Genomic DNA, 16296 nt, shown 5'->3' on the forward strand with positions numbered 1-16296 from the left:
TAATAATAATAGAAATAAAGTGCATTATTTATTTGTTTATTCAGAAAATTTAGAATAAATATAATGAATCATTCTGAAATCTCCCCCCCCCCCCAGTCCATGGAAAAATTGTCTTCCATGAAACCAGTTCCTGGTGCCAAAAAAGTTGGGGATCTCTGATGTACACGATTTAGTTGTTAATTTAGACACTTTTCACTGATAAAATGAAAAGCATAGAAATTATAGAAAAGTAAACTATTTGTTCATTTCAATTAACTGAAACTGAAACATCCAAAAACATTCTCACATTTGTTACTCAGCACAAAAAAATCTTTTTCTATAATGAATGAATGCTAAATCTGTAAACATAATCATACAGTGAGGGTAAAAATTATTTTATCCCCTGTTGATTTTGTACATTTGCCCACTAACAAAGAAACGATCAGTCTATAATTTTAATGGTAGGTTTATTTTAACAGTGAGAAACAGAATAACAACAAAAAAATCCAGAAGCGCAGTTCAAAAAACTTATAAATTGATTTGCATTTTAATGAGTTAAATAAGTTTTTGATCCCCTATCAATCAGCAAGACTTCTGGCTCCCAGGTGTTTTTTATACAGGTAAAGAGCTGAGATTAGGAGCACTCTCTTAAAGGGAGTGCTCCTAATCTCAGCTTGTTACCTGTATAAAAGACACCTGTCCACAGAAGCAATCAATCAATCAGATTCCAAACAGTCCACCATGGCCAAGACCAAAGAGCTGTCCAAGGATGTCAGAGACAAGATTGTAGACCTATACAAGGCTGGAATGGGCTACAAGACTATAGCCAAGCAGCTTGATGAGAAGGTGATAACAGTTGGTGCGATTATTTGCAAATGGAAGAAACACAAAACAATTGTCAATCTCCCTCGGTCTGGGGCTCCATGCAAGATCTCACCTTATGGAGTTTCAATGATCATGAGAATGGGGAGGAATCAGCCCAGAACTACATAGGAGGATCTTGTCAATGAACTCAAGGCAGCTGGGACCATAGTCACCAAGAAAACAATTGGTAACACACTATGCCATGAAGGACTGAAATCCCGCAGTGCCTGCAAGGTCTCCCTGCTCAAGAAGGCACATGTAGAGGCCCACCTGAAGTTTGCCAATGAACATCTGAATGTTCAGCAGCTTGTTCCTACATACCAACTGGATAAGTGGATTTGAACTTCCATATATTCAACACTGCTATTTAGGAAATTTTAGGAAATGAAATCCATAGAGATGGGGAGCAATTTTTCATGCTGGAGAACACCATATAATTCTTTTTATTGTGAGACTGTATCTAGCTAAGGTTCAAAATATCACAGATACTTGAAACATGAGGTAAAGCAGAAAGGAAGATATTATACAAATGTATTAAGAATATTAAAATCATAGCATTTGTAAGTTATTTTATTAAAATTTGCTTTAATTTAGATTTTTCTTGCATTACTAGGAAAAAAGTAGGTTCTAACAAAACTTAAACCATTTTTTAAAAATATCAATGTATCTATATTTAACTTTCTCTTATATTTCTCTCCCTCTTTCAACATATTCTTCTAAAGCAGTGGTTCTCAACCTGTGGGTCGGGACCCCATTTGGGGTCGAACGACCATTTCACGGGGGTTGCCAAACAACACAGTCCGCCATTTTTTCCCCTTTTCCTTAGCTGTGCTTAGCCTTTTATTCTATTAGCTTTTGAAAGCCAATAGAATAGACTCTCTTGAATAGAGTCTAATTCTATTGGCTTTCAAAAGCCAATAGGAATTGTCCAGGCTGTCTCTGCCCTGCTGAGCCCGCCAAAAGTCCCATTCTGCAAACGGTGCTGCAAGTTGTCTGCAGCAAAGGCGAGCTGTCTGGAAGTTTCCACCCTTCCCTGCTGAGCAACTACTAAAAATGTAAGTAAAAGAGGGCCAGGGGTGGGAGGTGGGAGGCCAGCGGATGCAGGGAGGATTGCTGGCGCGCATGGGGCCCGGTGGGTGCCTTGCGCGCATGGGGCCCGGTGGGTGCCTTGCCTCCCTTGGGCTGGGCCAGCTGGTGGCCCAGACGGTGGTCGGCCTGCTCCGTCTCTGCCACTTGCCAGCTACGCCTCGGCTGGTGTAGGGGGCGGCACCTCGCATGCGCGGCGCTCCTGGGCAGGGGAAGTCCTCGACTTACGACCAGTTGGGTAGTCCTCGACTTATGACCAATTTGGTAGTCCTCGACTTACAATCGGTTGGGGTCGCGGCATTAAAAAGGTTGAGAACCACTGTTCTAAAGTCTCCACCTGATTTCAACAAGGCCACATTTGGCCTCTGGTAAAAGGCCTTGTATGGGCTGCACCTACCTCACAAAAGGCCAGGCAGCAGGTGGGACAGCAGAACTCAGAGTGGCAGGGGCCTCAAAGTGAAGGGTACTGAGGGTGACTGTGGATGGGACGGGATTGGGATGGCTTTGGCTTCCTGGGGCATGACAGCTTTGGGCTGTGCTACTGCAATTCGCAGGGCGTTGGCAACCCAGCTGCTGAGTTCACTTAACAACTATGGCAAGAAAGATCATAAAATGGAGCAAAATTCACTTAACAATTGTCTTGCTTAGCAATAGAAATTTTGGGCTCCATTGTGGTTGCAAGGTGAGGACTGCCTATATTGAGAGAGGAATCTATTGAAACATAGTTTCTTCTTCATGAAAACTACTGCGACATCATCAGCATATAATTATTTTTTAAACAATTACAAATACAGGATACCTTCTCTCCATCATTTCAGTGGTCCACAACTTACGACCACAACTGAGTCCAAAATTTCCATTGCTAAGCAAGACATTTGTTAAGGAGCTTTGCCTCATTTTACTACTTTTCTTGCCAGTTGTTAAGAGAATCACTGCAGTTGTTAAGTTAGTGACATGGTTGTTAAGTGAATCTGGCTTCCTTATTGTCTTTGCTTGTCAGAAGTTTGCAAAAGGTGATTTCATGACCCTGGGACCTGCAACCATCATAAAATTACATTCAGTTGATTTATGGCAGCTTAATTACCACTAGAACTCTGCTGAAGTAGAATTAATGTAATGGTATGAATAGAACATCACAGTCCATCTGCCCTATAAAAAGGAGTGAAAATAATCCAATTTTCTCCATCAAGATTTAATAAAAAGAGATTCAAGATCTAAAGTTGATAGAGTAAGCTGCCTATTAGAAATGAAGGAAAAGGAAATAGTGTAAACACCGGATGAACCTCTTGAGGAATGGAAATGAAAAAGATCTCAGTAAAAGTAGTACTGTGTAATTAAAACAAAGAGTGTGAAAAAAAACCCTGAAAAAGTTAATAGTGATAGAGTAGCTATAAAAAGCTTTATGGAGCAGCTTTTGAATTCAAGCCTCAGCAGATGACTTGACTCTGCTGAATTTGATAGGCTGAATGTTGACTCTGGCTGAATGTGATAGGGATGGCCTTAGTTAATGCTTGGTATGGGAATGCTAGACTCTTGGTAAGAATGTCAATTTCTTTTTTAAAAAATCCTGGAAGGAAGCAGTGGCAAACATCATTTATGTTGCTGTCCAAAAATAATTTGTGTATTTTTCTGAAAATAAACTCAATTCACCATTTAGAACAGTGGCCCCCAATCTTTGGGGCATCAGGGACCGGTTCTGTGGGCAGGTTTTTTCATGGACCGGAGGGGGCAAGGTTTTGTGTGCAGCCTGCATCCCAAGGATGGGGCTTTGCTTGACTGTGTGGCCCAGTTTCTGGCATACTGCAACCTGGTGCCGGTCCACGGACTAGAGATTGGGGACCTAATTTAGAATACAGTAAGCTCTCTTCTGTTTAAATGTTATATGTGAAGAATAGGTGTCATGTATTTGGGAGAAGAATACAGGTAGTCCTCAACTTATGACCACAATTGAGCCCAAAATTTATGTTGCTAAGTGAGAAATTTGTTACGTGAATTTTGCTCCATTTTGCAACTTTTCCTGCCACATTTGTTAAGTGAATCACTACAGTAACACGGTTAAGTGAATCTGGTTGACTTTGTCAGAAGGTTGCAAAAGGAGATCACATGACCACAAGACACTGCAACTGTCATGACAATCAGTTGTCAAGCATCTGAATGTAAATCACGTGACCATGGGGATTCTGCAATGCTCATAACTGTGAAAAATGGTTGTAAGTCATTTTTTTCAGTGTTGTAACTTTGGCCACTAAATGAACTGTTATAAGTCAAAGATTACCTGTACTTTCCCCCATTGATGGTTTTCTCAAAAAAAAAAAAGGAATGTTTTCTACAGAACAGAATAGAACAGAACAGAACAGAACAGAATAGAATTCTTTATGGACCAAGGGTGGTTAGACACACAAGCAATTTGTCTTTAGTGCATAAGCTCTCAGAGTACATACAAGTAATCTACTCTGTGCTATTCATCTAGTTTGCTCAGTATAGATTGCCCTATCAAGGTTAATGTTGCAATCTGAAAATTTTTAAAAATTCTGAACCCAAAATTTCTAAAAAGTTACAAAAGCAAAAATTGGATTTTCTTCACATCCAAGTGAGAATAATCCAAATTTTAAACAAAAAGACTAAGAACATGTCATAGGATCACATAAGATGATTTTTAATTGTAGTACATTGACGTTGTAATACCTTAATTCTGGCTAGTACCCACTGAAATGAATTTTCCAAACTGTAACATTTTTGTTGTTCATACTATTTTTTTATGTGGCTAGTCTGGACATGCTGTTTAGCTTGTTGACTTGTATTATCAGATCACTCTGTTAACATGACTAAAAGATAAAATTCCAAAAATGTAATCATCTTCCTTAAAAGGTTGCAAAATATTTAGTGATGAGAAACCTTGGGAAGGAAAAGGCTGGGAGGTGTTTTTTTATTTTTGAGGAAGAAATCATCACTATTTTATGGTAGATACCTTACATAATAGTTCATTGGTATAACACAAGCAAAAATAACACATTCTCTATCTCCTTCAAATGACAACAATTTTGTTATGACTGGTGACAAAAACTAAACTAAGTTCCATGACGAATGTTACACAGATTAAAAAGATATTAAAAGTGTCTAAGCTAATTGCAAAGTAAAAGACAATGAATTAAAAAACTGAAATATAGGAGTAGATCCAAAGAATATAAAAAATAAACTTGCAAAAATACCTGTTAAATGAATGCAATCAGATATTGCTACATAAAAGGCTGAGATATTAAAATATTGATTTAACAACTGCTACAGCCTTAAATGATAAATATAGATAATCCTCAGGTTGAAACCATTTGTTCAGCAACTGTTCAAAATTACTACAACACTGAAAAAAAACCAGACATATAGCCACCCCTCACACTTACAACCATCTTAGCGTCCCCATGGACACACAGTAAAACTTTGAGCACTTGGCCACTGGCCATATTTACAACTATTGCAGTATCTTATGGTCACATTCCCCTGCCCTGCGTGAACTGTCTCCAGTTCAATTCCACACACATCTATCTCTTCCCTCCCCTTCACTGCCCTTTGGCCACCCTGCATAGAATGGCAGAGATGAATATGTCACTGTATTCTGCTCCTGCCAATAATACTTGATCCCTCTCCTCCTTGGCACCATTGTCTTCTTCCTTTTTTTTCTGCCATCACCTTGCCTTGCCTCCAATGGGCTCATCAATGCTAGCCAGCCTCAGACCCCATGGTATGGAGGTTCTGTCAATGCCAGGCTCAGAGGCAACAGTGAGAGGCAGTATGGCAGCAAGGACAAGTGGTAGAAGGATACAGCAGTGTCTTCATTTCAGCCAGATAGGTGGGTGGCAGAGTTGAAGAGGAGACACTTTGCACACACCGGAGTTGGCCTTTCCTCTCACTGACCCAATGTTGACAGAGCACCTGTACTGTGTGGCTTGAGGCCCATCCACAGGAGATGCAAGGCGACCATCAAGGAGGAGGAAAACAAGGACACCACTGAGTATGACAGGGAGGAAGGTCCACTGGGCATGAGGCAGTGATGGAATATAGTATCATCTTCATCTTAGCTATACTATGCAAGGTGGCCAAAAGAGCACAAATGGAAGGGGATCTAGGCAAAATGAGGCCGTTGAAGCAGAGGTACTTCATGCAGGGCAGGAAAAATGAATTGGTTTCTTCTGTATCACTGATCCCCTCAAACCATCACCTGCTTTGGAAGAACTGGGAAGCTAATTTAATTGCCATTTGCAATCTTCCTATACAGCTTCTGACAAGCAAAATCAATGGGGAAGCTGGCAGGAAGTTACAAGCCATTGGGATCACGTGAGGCCCTCGTCTAATGACCACAACTGGGAATGCTGGAACTGCTGTGTAATCATGTGATAGTTTGCTTAACAACTGCTTTGCTTAGTGATAGAAATTCTAGTCCCAATAATCCAAGGATTATCTGTAATGGTACAATGTGAGGATACTCTTAAAATTAATCAAGATTATTCTTGGACTGACTGAGAGTGAGTATATGTTTCCTATGTTTTTATGACAAACTGACAAGATGGGAGGTAAGACTGATGTTCTGCAAGTAAAAAGTGTAATATACGGACTCAATTCTATTTCTTTAAGCAGGCAAGACAGAGGCATTACTATGGAAGTATAATTAAATCAGTCTTCTAGAAGCACAGATGATGGTATGTTATATTTGGCCAAGATAAATGTTTCCTAACAAAAGATAGGACAACAAAAGTTTGTTGGAAAAGGTATAATGATAGGTTTTGATTTTTTGATCAAATGATTGATTGATCTGATTTTTAAACTCTATGACAAGTATTTATTATTTCATCTTTGATTGAGCCTTTTTGATGTATAAATATTTCAAATATAGTGAGGATAAGGCCCCAGAAATTCAGGTGATTATATCTTCTAAAGTTCAATAAACACTTTTATAGAAATTCAAGTTCTAACTCTATTTGTTAGGGTTAATTCTAGTCAAATTCAATTCTAGTTTCACACACTATAACTTTAATGAACTAATTTTAAATTTTCACATATGGTTCATTCCAGTTTATTTCTGGACCTTTATTTAAATATAAAAATCAGTGCTAAATCTCATTCAGGCAATGTTATTTCAATAGACATTTATAGACTGTCTCTAAAAATAATTGGGTAAACTTTAAAAAAATGATTTGGTGTTTTTATTGATTAAATATCATTCTGAATAATTGATAACAGCATATATAGTTTTCATTTATCATTTTCTGTTAACATTACTGATAATTTTCTCTTTTGCCCAAATAAAATAAAATCAGTATAAATGAATGAAATACATACCAAATTCTTGTCAGAATAAACCCTCTGGGTTTATATAAACTTAAAAAAAAATTCCTAGGAGTACATCTGGTCGAATAGAGTTAAATATTCTTCCAAGTAAGCATAAATAAGATTACAATGAAAGATATTAAAACTTTTTATTCCACAATACCTTTTGTGTAGGTTTTATCTAAATATTTTGATACTATATTTAGATTTTGTTTCACATTCCATGTTTTTCAGACTACAATTTATTGCAACACTACCAACCCGGAAACTTAACAACAAACTGCATATGGATAAGGATCATTTTATCTTGACTTACTTGTCAAAAATCATACTACTGGTCATTCCGTTCCATACTGATCTATACCTAATGCAGAGGTAGGTATTTTCCTTTTGTATTTTTTTTCCTGGAAGGCATTAAGGTACTTTCCCTTGATTTAAAAAAAATAGTAAGAGAAAGGGGAAAAATATCTTTATTCCCAAAGCAACCCATGGGCTCTATGAGACAATGTTATCTCTACCTTTGATGGTTGTTGTTATTTTGCAGAATATCTTCTGGTCCTCCTGTTACACCCCCCCCTTCTGTGCCCTAGTGAATAAAACATAAGCAATCCCCACCTGTGGAATCAACACTTGCTGCTATTGTTAAGCAGATTTTGACAAAAACAATTACCCAAAGGGAAATATTAGAATCAACTGTAGGACTCTTGAAAAAAATGCTTTATAAGAAACTTCAATTATACACAAAAGAACCAGCCTGCTTTTATAAAATTATCATTTTGTAAAATTAGAAATTATGAAAAAAAATATGCTGAGAGCTATATTCAAACATTCTCCATTTACAAGAACTGAGGGATTAAACTGCAAAATAGGAATTATTCAAGCTGCTAGTGAAGTAGGCAGCAAATAAATTTAATAAATAACCAAATATAGCAAACATGCTATTAAAAACTGTCACTATTATCAGTATTAGTTTTTTTGTAATTTAGATTGAGTTCCTGCATGTCTTTTTTGTGCAGTTTCATTAATTATGTCAGAAATATCCTAATGCCAAGTTATTTGGCCCAGCAGTATTTACTTGAGTAGGCACGCTGGCTCGCTCACACAGACACACAGACACACACACACACACACAGTCTGGGGGTTTATATGACTCTTGCTAAACCTAGTTTGCTAAAAGCAGAAGAGAATATTAACCAAAATAATATTGGTCTTACATGGGTTTTATTAAAGAGCAAAATATTGTTTTAAAATTCTGTGTGATTAGATGTAGAATCATCCTCTTAGAGCAGAAATATCTATTCCTGATAAATTTATGATCTTTTTAATATAGCAATTTAAATCTCCTTCCGTTTATCTAGGATTAATAACGCATTTTCAAGCCCATTCACACTTATACGCTTTACCAGAAACAGAAACTCAATACTGTACCTCCGAATATTATGTTTGAAAAAAGGGGGGGGGGAACAGTCAAGGTGAGTTATAGCTTATACTGCCATCAGACAAAAGCAGTATTTATACAGCTGGATTTCATTATGGTCATAATACAGGAAGGCGGGAGTAGAGAGTGAGCACTCGCTTCCAACAACGCATACAGACGGATTGTGCTCTTTACACAGAAACACGCCGTGATCTTCCACCCACACCTCCCGGCTGCACAACTGAGGGTCACGCGGCGCAATCCCTAACGAGGGAAACGCGCCCTGCGCGGCTCGCAAGTCGCCTCCGGCACAATGCTCAGACGTGCATGGGGGCTGCCATTCCTTTCCCCGCGATTCCCAGGCGGGGCCCCGGGAACCGCCGAGTTTGTTCAACCGCAGCGGCGGCGGCGGCGGCGGGAGCAGGTAGGGGAGGCTCCTGCTGCAGCGCGCCAATGTCGCGAGGCGGAAGGCGAAGAGAGAGAGAGAGAGAGAGAGGGAGGGAGGGAGGGAGGGAGGGGAACCCCAGTCCCAGGGCCAACAAAGCCTCCTTCGCCCTGGCCGTGCCCGGAGCGAGCGGGCGCCCGTCCTTACCCGATGGAGTGGCTCCGAAGACTCTCACCACGGGCACCTTCTTAACGGGGGCCTCCCTAAAGGAGGACTGGCAGGGGTCCAGGCCGGGCAGCGGGCTGCTCATATAGTAATCGGCAGTCACGACCCTCACTGAGAACATGTTCGCCGCCACGAAGAGAGGCGCCGCTGAGGGCGACCACTGGGCGCAGCCCGAGGCTGGGGCTCGGCGCACCCGTCCGCAGCGCGAGCGCAGCCCCCGCCTTCTTTCCTCACACGCCCGGCGCGCGCGCGCTCCCGCGCTTGGGCGAATGAACGGCCGGGCGGTCCTGGACCGGCCGGGGAGCGAGACGCGCACGCGCTCGCAGGTTTCCACTTTTTTTTTCTTCTCCTCGCCCCCCCCCCCTCCGTCCTGCCTCCAGGATTCGAGCACCAACCGGGACGAGGCTCTTTAGAACGAGGCGGACCGCGCGCGGCTCGTGAGCAACTCCCACTTTGTCCGTGGCGTGGAACAGCGCCAGAACAGGAGCTTCTCGGCTGCAGTTGTTGTTGCCATGATAATGACGTCACGAGCCAGCCACCTTGGAGGGTTAAAGCAGAGGAGGGGGGAAGGGTGACAGTTGGTGAGCGAGAAAGGTTGGATTCTCTTCTTCGCGTAGCAGCTTCGGCTCCAAAGCGAATTTAATAACTCGCGCGCACGTTTGGCTTAGAGAATCGTGCTATCGATAGTTCGGCTTTGGAACTCCAAGGGCTGGGAAAAGTTATACGGAGAGCGCAGTCGCGGTCAGGGACTGGACTGGTAACTTAAGGGATCATATTTAGCCGCCATTTCAGAAGTCGAGCCCTTTAGCTCAAAGGGAAGGTGAGTTCCTTGGGCGCCTTGGAAAAGGGCGTTAGAGGGGAACTGTGTGATGAGCAGAAGCTGGGAGATACGTTTCCTGCGCGCGCTTCTCTTTCTCCTCCACCCCCTCCTTAACTGTTCCTGCGGGGGAAGAGAAAGATGAATGGAGCGCAGCCTGCTAAAGGGTGGGAGTGGCAGGAAGGGCGGGGCTTTAGCCGCGCGCTGCGGAAGAGGAACGTGCCGACCGCTTTTTTTCCCCAGCTGCGGAGCTCGGCGCTGACAGCTGTTCTGCGGTGGCGCGAGACTTAGACCGGGGATGCTAGCCAGGTGGCGGGACAGTGGTTGGAGCGTGCGCTGATCTGGTGGTTGGTTGTCTGAAACCTGCCAATCAGGGTGACAAATCAGCGGGCGATCGGCTTTTTAATGGGAGGGTGCGCGCGATGAATACCTTCTACAACAAAGCGACGCGTGCCTGCATAAATGGTTTTTCCAATTCAGCTACATTATGGTGTTACCGTAAGACGGTAGCCAAGTGCCCTGATGATTTAGAAAGGGTCAAGTGTCATGAGTTTGTCACCTTGTTGCCCCTGGGCAACACAACCATCGAACTGCAGTCATTATCTGAATTTAGAAATCGAATATCTGTTTCACTGATACATGAAACATTTTGCTGTATAATACTTTCTTAGTGATTGCATAATAAAACTGGTCTATTACTAAGGTAAAAAAAATATTCACCATAAATTATATCTCCTATTTTTTTTCTTTTACTCTTTTTTCACTTAATGTACACATATACATACGCATATTCTGCCTTTGTTTAAGAAAAGGAATGTTATTCTATGATCGACGCATTGTACAGAACAATATTACATTTCTCCAGTTTGGATTAATTTATTTTTTTGCTTATGAAAACAATATCCTAATTTTGTATTTGGTATCTTCCAGTAATACATACAAGCTGAAGAGACTGGCTATTTTTTAAGTTTAGGAACTGCCAATGTTTTTGTAAGGTATTGTTCAAAAATGTTAATCAGGTATATGCAGAATGAGGAGAAGAGGTACAGTTTTGAGTGGTTATACTATGAAAGTGGATAGAACCTTGAAAGTACATGGGCTTTGTTCACCTAAGACATTTATGGTAAACCTATCCATGGTTTATTTAACAAACTGTTCTGAGGTCATTCAACTGTGAACCATAAACTAACCATATGGACTGGCTTCACACTGAATACTTGATTAGAATGGCAGCAAGAGGCTAATTTTCTCAAGACTCAGAAACTGAGCAGGTTTGGGACTGGTTAGTATTTGTATGAGAGACTAAATAATAGTAGGGCTGTGGGTTGAATTAGGAAGTCAAAAGCATCTTCCTGAAGAACATAGGGGCAAGCCATTTCCATACTACTAAGAAAACTCCATAGTATACTCATTATTGTGCTAGGGCAGTGGTAGCGAATCTATGGCACGAGTGCCAGAGGCGGCACTCAGAGCCCTCTTTGTGGGCCCACATGCTATTGCCCCAGCCTTGCCTCCCCCCGTGACCCCCTCCTCTCGAGCAGCCCCCCTGAAGGAGACTCGCCCTCAAGCGTGGCCCACACAGAGCAGCGCAGCCAAGGACATGGCAGCCAGGCAGCGTAGACAAGACTCTGCCCTCACACCCCATCATGCAGTTGATGCTGCAGGGCGCGGGCAGAGGGTGTGGCCGCCATAGCGCTGCTGGGCAATCTGCAGTGGGCCCTGGAGGCGGTGAATGGTCCTGTGGGCAGGCGGGCCGGTGGATGGGGGGGCAGAGCGGGAACGGGCAGGGGGTGGAGCAGGGGCGGGGCCAGTTTTGGGGCACTCGGTCTCTAAAAGGTTCGCCATCACCTTTTAGGGGTTCTAGTGAGAATTCTCTATTGAATGAGAATTAAATTCAGTATATTGTTTGAACACAATCATAATGCAGGCTACAGTCTGGTAGTCTCTCTAAATAGATTTTCTTCCCCATAGATGGAGAGAAAGTGCAGTCTCAAAGGAAAACTGACTTCATATGCAATATTTACTTTTTATTGGAAAAGGAATAAATGTGTCAGTCGAGACTTTGGGTTTGCTGATCCCAAGCTGTTGTAGCATATTAAATGAATTGTATTAATTTCCTTGTATTCATCTCAGTGCAATGGAATTTGTTTTTTCAAAAAGCAGAAACAAAAAAACTTACCTTCACTGAATCCAGACTATTTCGGGCATCGGGGGATTCCCATTGGAAATAATTTGTACAACCTTACATTAGCATTCTTTTTTTATTTCTCAGTTTTGAATATATGCAAACTTGCTTGCCTATTGATTAAATAGAAATTTTATAAAACAATTTTTGTGTACAGCAAAAAAATGTAATTTTATTTAGTACTCAAAACAGCAAATCCAATTGTACCTAAAACAAAGACCTTTGTCCATTGCCCTTCAGAATGTCTAATGTGTGTTGCTAGGCAACAATCCCAGTAATGAGCTGTAAATTTGAATAGCTACCGATATCAATCAAACAAAATAAAGTAGCTTAATCTTAAATATATTTCTTAACTACCTTTCTGCCCTAAATAATCTCTAGATTTACATATCATATTAAAAAACAACAAAGTTAGGTGCACAAGCCAATTGAGATTTAAGTCCTTTGCCAAAATAGGTGATTGTTGATATTAAATTAGTAACTATACCAGAATAGGCATAAAACTAGGATGCAAAATGTTATATTGTTACTTTAGAAATGCTGAAAGGATGTAGAGACCTCAATTTCTTAATATTATCTTACTAGGGGCTTGGCTACACATAACATATTTCCACCTTCTCAATACCTCAGTACAGGTTACTCCATAGTAGCCTTATTTACCTTTTGTGTTCTTGGACAAATGAACACACTTCCAGACAAAGCACCTTCCATCTTTTTTGTTTGTTTGTTTTCTGAGCAAGCCTACCGGCCTATTTAGCCCAGAAGCCTTTTTAAAAATAAATATGCTGTAAGCTGTCACTTTATTTTTTAGTTGTCTTTTCTCTTTTTTAATTTTTTTTTGTAATTAAAAAAAGTCAGGTGAAAGAGCTTGGAAGGCGCAGGGGCATATTGTAGAGCCCTTATTAACTGATAAATACAAATTGCATTAAAAAAGAAACAGTCTTGCATAATAGATGGACTCTGCTATGTCAATTTTTATCAGGTGATTTTATTCAGTCATAAATATACCTAAGTAATTCCATATATCTAAATATAATGATGCCAGAAGGAATATTGACTTTATGTTTGGAAATCTTAGTATAGTATCTACAATGCATAATTTTAGTTGCAATATTTAAAAGAAAACAGATGAGTAGCCATTATTTTTTTCAGTGTTTTTAGGTCTTGTTTCAGCTTTTTCATCAAGTAAACTACCTCTTCCAAGGAACCACAAACCATGTTAAAGGAAAGTCAAAGCAAAACAAAAAATAATGTAGTCTTTGTAGCATTGCCTTCTTAAAAATTGGGCTCATAAGGAATCTGCATTTGTACAAAGGATGTAAGAGTGCAAAGGATGTAAGCAGTGAAACAAATTCTGTATGGTGTGGGGCACAAAAATACTAGTGCTGGTCAAGGAGGAAAGGAGAAACCAGCCCAAATTAATGCTGTTCCTTCCAGTATTCCTCCTAGGCTGACATTTCTCTTCCTGTGATTTTTACCTCAGGCATATATCATATTTTAATCAGAGTCTGTGTCAGTGTTTTTTATTTGGTTTTCCACGGTTGTTGTCCATTTCAAATTCCTTGCAATTACCTTTTGGCCCCTTGGGAACCTGGGAGGTATTACTTTAGATTCTAGTTTACTCAGTTTTCATAATCTTGTACTCATTTGTATTCCTTTCCCATACATAGTAAATCTAATAAAGGGGAAACTTTCGGATACAAGGAGATTCCTGGTTTGTGGTTTAAGTCACTCTTGGATTAAACATACAAATGTACATAAATAAAGGGAGGTCATGCTGCTATATTTTGTAGCCTGCCAATATGCATTCTACTCACGCTCTGTGTTAATCGAGTATTCAGTAGCCAATTTACATGCATATAGTTCTGCAGAGAAATCCAAGATTCCTACATTAGCAGTACTGAAAGTACACTTTTCATATTGAATCAGAAAAGTCATAAAAATTGTATTTCTTCAATCAAAAAGGTAAGGTAAAAGAGACAGAAAAAAATCTTGGCGATTTTTTTTTTAATGTGTGTTTCAGGCCCACTTTATAGGTATACATGATGTTCTTTATTAGGAATATGGCATAAGTTATTTTTAATATTGTTTGTGATCTCGATGTGCTATTTGTTTATATTACCTATTTATACTATATAATAAAACTATAAAAATACACAAATGCTGTAGTTAATTCTCCTAAATATTATCAGAAGTTCAGGATTGTAGAGGAAATAGCACCTAAGCCTGTCTCTCTCATTGGCATAAGATATCATTCATCATGTTGGCTTCCATCCCATTCAGATTTCTTTGACCTTTTCCTTGATTGTAAATGCGTAATGGCCAATAACACATCAGACATTATTATATATCTCACTCCGTCTTATCAGTTTCCATTTCATAACATAGCTTTTTGTATACTGGTAGAATTATGTTTGGAAAACCTTTGCTTTAATTATTTGCATTTCTTAATTGATTTATATATTACTATTTCCCAAGATTTTAGATAGCTCCCTATAAACGAAAACTATATACAGCAATAAAACATTAAAAATAGTAAAATGGATTCTAAATTGAATACTTTCTCTCTAGGTCACCTCCTTCCAGTTAAGCTGAACTCTGTGTCCTAATGGTGCTGGAAAAGCAGCCTTGATTGCTTTTTGAAAAGAGAAAAGGGCCAATTCTAGTCTGAGGGCAGGCTGTTTCAAAGGGGGGGGGGTTTCAGGTAGGGGGGGGGAAATCAGCCATTGAGTTGATTAGAAGTACATTCACAAATACACTAATCTACCAGCGTTTAACATGGGTAGCAGATTTTATTCAGAAAATAAAAAAGATTTATAGGCTATCCTGGTGAAGTAGTAGTAAGCCAAAGGAAGCTTATAGCAATGTCTCAACAATTGGGATGGAAGAAGAAGAAATTTAAATGGTAAAGACTAGGAAGCTGGCAAATGGAAGAAAAACATGTCATAACAGAGGTAAAGTCTTTAGTGCCAAAGTTCAGAAGACTTTTTTGGGGCAAAAAAATGCAGTGATTGTTCCAAAGATTGGGGTTCCAAAGACTAGTCTGAAAGAGAATGCATTTTTATAAGCTTTACAACGGTATTTTTAGCCACACAACAAATATTTAAATCAAAGTCATTGAAAAGTTTTTAGAGAATTCATTTTTCTATCCCAAACTAATTTATACATGCACACGTGCGCGCACGCATGCACACACACACACTATATTCAACATCTTTGTATAGATCAAGTAGATTATAGCCAGGTCTTTTATGTCATAGTCATAATTGCCATATAATCTCTCTGTTTTTACTACAACTTAATAATATGGTTACAAAAGTAAACCAAAACAATTTCTGAAATTCTTATTTGAAGGATGATAATCTTGATCTTGGCAAGAGAGAAGGCATTCTTAAGTCTGAGTCAAGAATGGACAACTTGTGTGTCATGTGAGCTTCCAAGCTTCCTTTTGTTTTCTTGAGGTCCCGCAGGTGGTAGTATCCTGTAGATTTTCAACAGGAGAATGAAAAAGATGCCAGAGTTTCTGATAAAAAGAAAACAGGGAAAGTACCCTAAAACCCTATCCTTCTCCAGTAATATTGTGCTATTAACAGTCCTATGCAAGTAGAGTAATACTAAATAAAAGTGGAGCAACCAGTCATGGAAAGATTACCTGCCCTATGCTTAAGTGGACTGAAACAATGTCAGATTAGAATTCAGTACTCCCAACAGCTACTTGATAAATTGTATTATATTAATTTTTGTTGCACTAGGAAGCAGACAAAAATCTAGGCCTAGAGATCTCAAGTGATTGGAAATGACAATATAAAGTATCCATCTGAATGGATATACTAATTTGGATTTTGCTTTTTAATTAATTTAATTTAATTTATGTTGCGCAACTTCTACCTAAACATTCCTGTCCATTTTAGACCTAGTTATTGTTTCTGCTGTATAAAGCAGCTGTCTCACTCTTCATAAAACATGGCATGCATTTGTATGCAAACAGGAGCACAGTATGTCTTGTTTTTCATATCCTC

General features: G+C 39.8%; 1 protein-coding gene and 1 long non-coding RNA gene across 3 annotated transcripts in view; one reads left to right on the forward strand and one right to left on the reverse strand.

Moving 5' to 3' along the window:
* The window catches only part of REV3L (REV3 like, DNA directed polymerase zeta catalytic subunit), a 76642-nt gene extending 67088 nt beyond the window's left edge, over nucleotides 1-9554 (reverse strand). Inside the window, exon 1 of one of the 2 annotated variants that reach the window (XM_039351204.1) lies at nucleotides 9258-9554. In XM_039351204.1, coding sequence (XP_039207138.1) covers nucleotides 9258-9396 — 139 coding nt within the window. In that variant the 5' untranslated portion in view covers nucleotides 9397-9554. The remainder of the gene's footprint in view (nucleotides 1-9257) is intronic. The other variant, XM_039351203.1, reaches the window with a different exon arrangement.
* Nucleotides 9555-9608: 54 nt separating this feature from the next.
* LOC120311568 overlaps nucleotides 9609-16296 on the forward strand; it is a 38658-nt gene continuing 31970 nt past the window's right edge. Inside the window, exon 1 of the long non-coding RNA XR_005557659.1 lies at nucleotides 9609-10095. This is a non-coding gene — a long non-coding RNA (uncharacterized LOC120311568). The remainder of the gene's footprint in view (nucleotides 10096-16296) is intronic.

The sequence above is a fragment of the Crotalus tigris genome, unplaced genomic scaffold (assembly GCF_016545835.1).
Source record: "Crotalus tigris isolate CLP2741 ecotype Arizona unplaced genomic scaffold, ASM1654583v1 scf7180000018371.15429387391:27106975, whole genome shotgun sequence".
Lineage (NCBI taxonomy): Eukaryota > Metazoa > Chordata > Lepidosauria > Squamata > Viperidae > Crotalus > Crotalus tigris.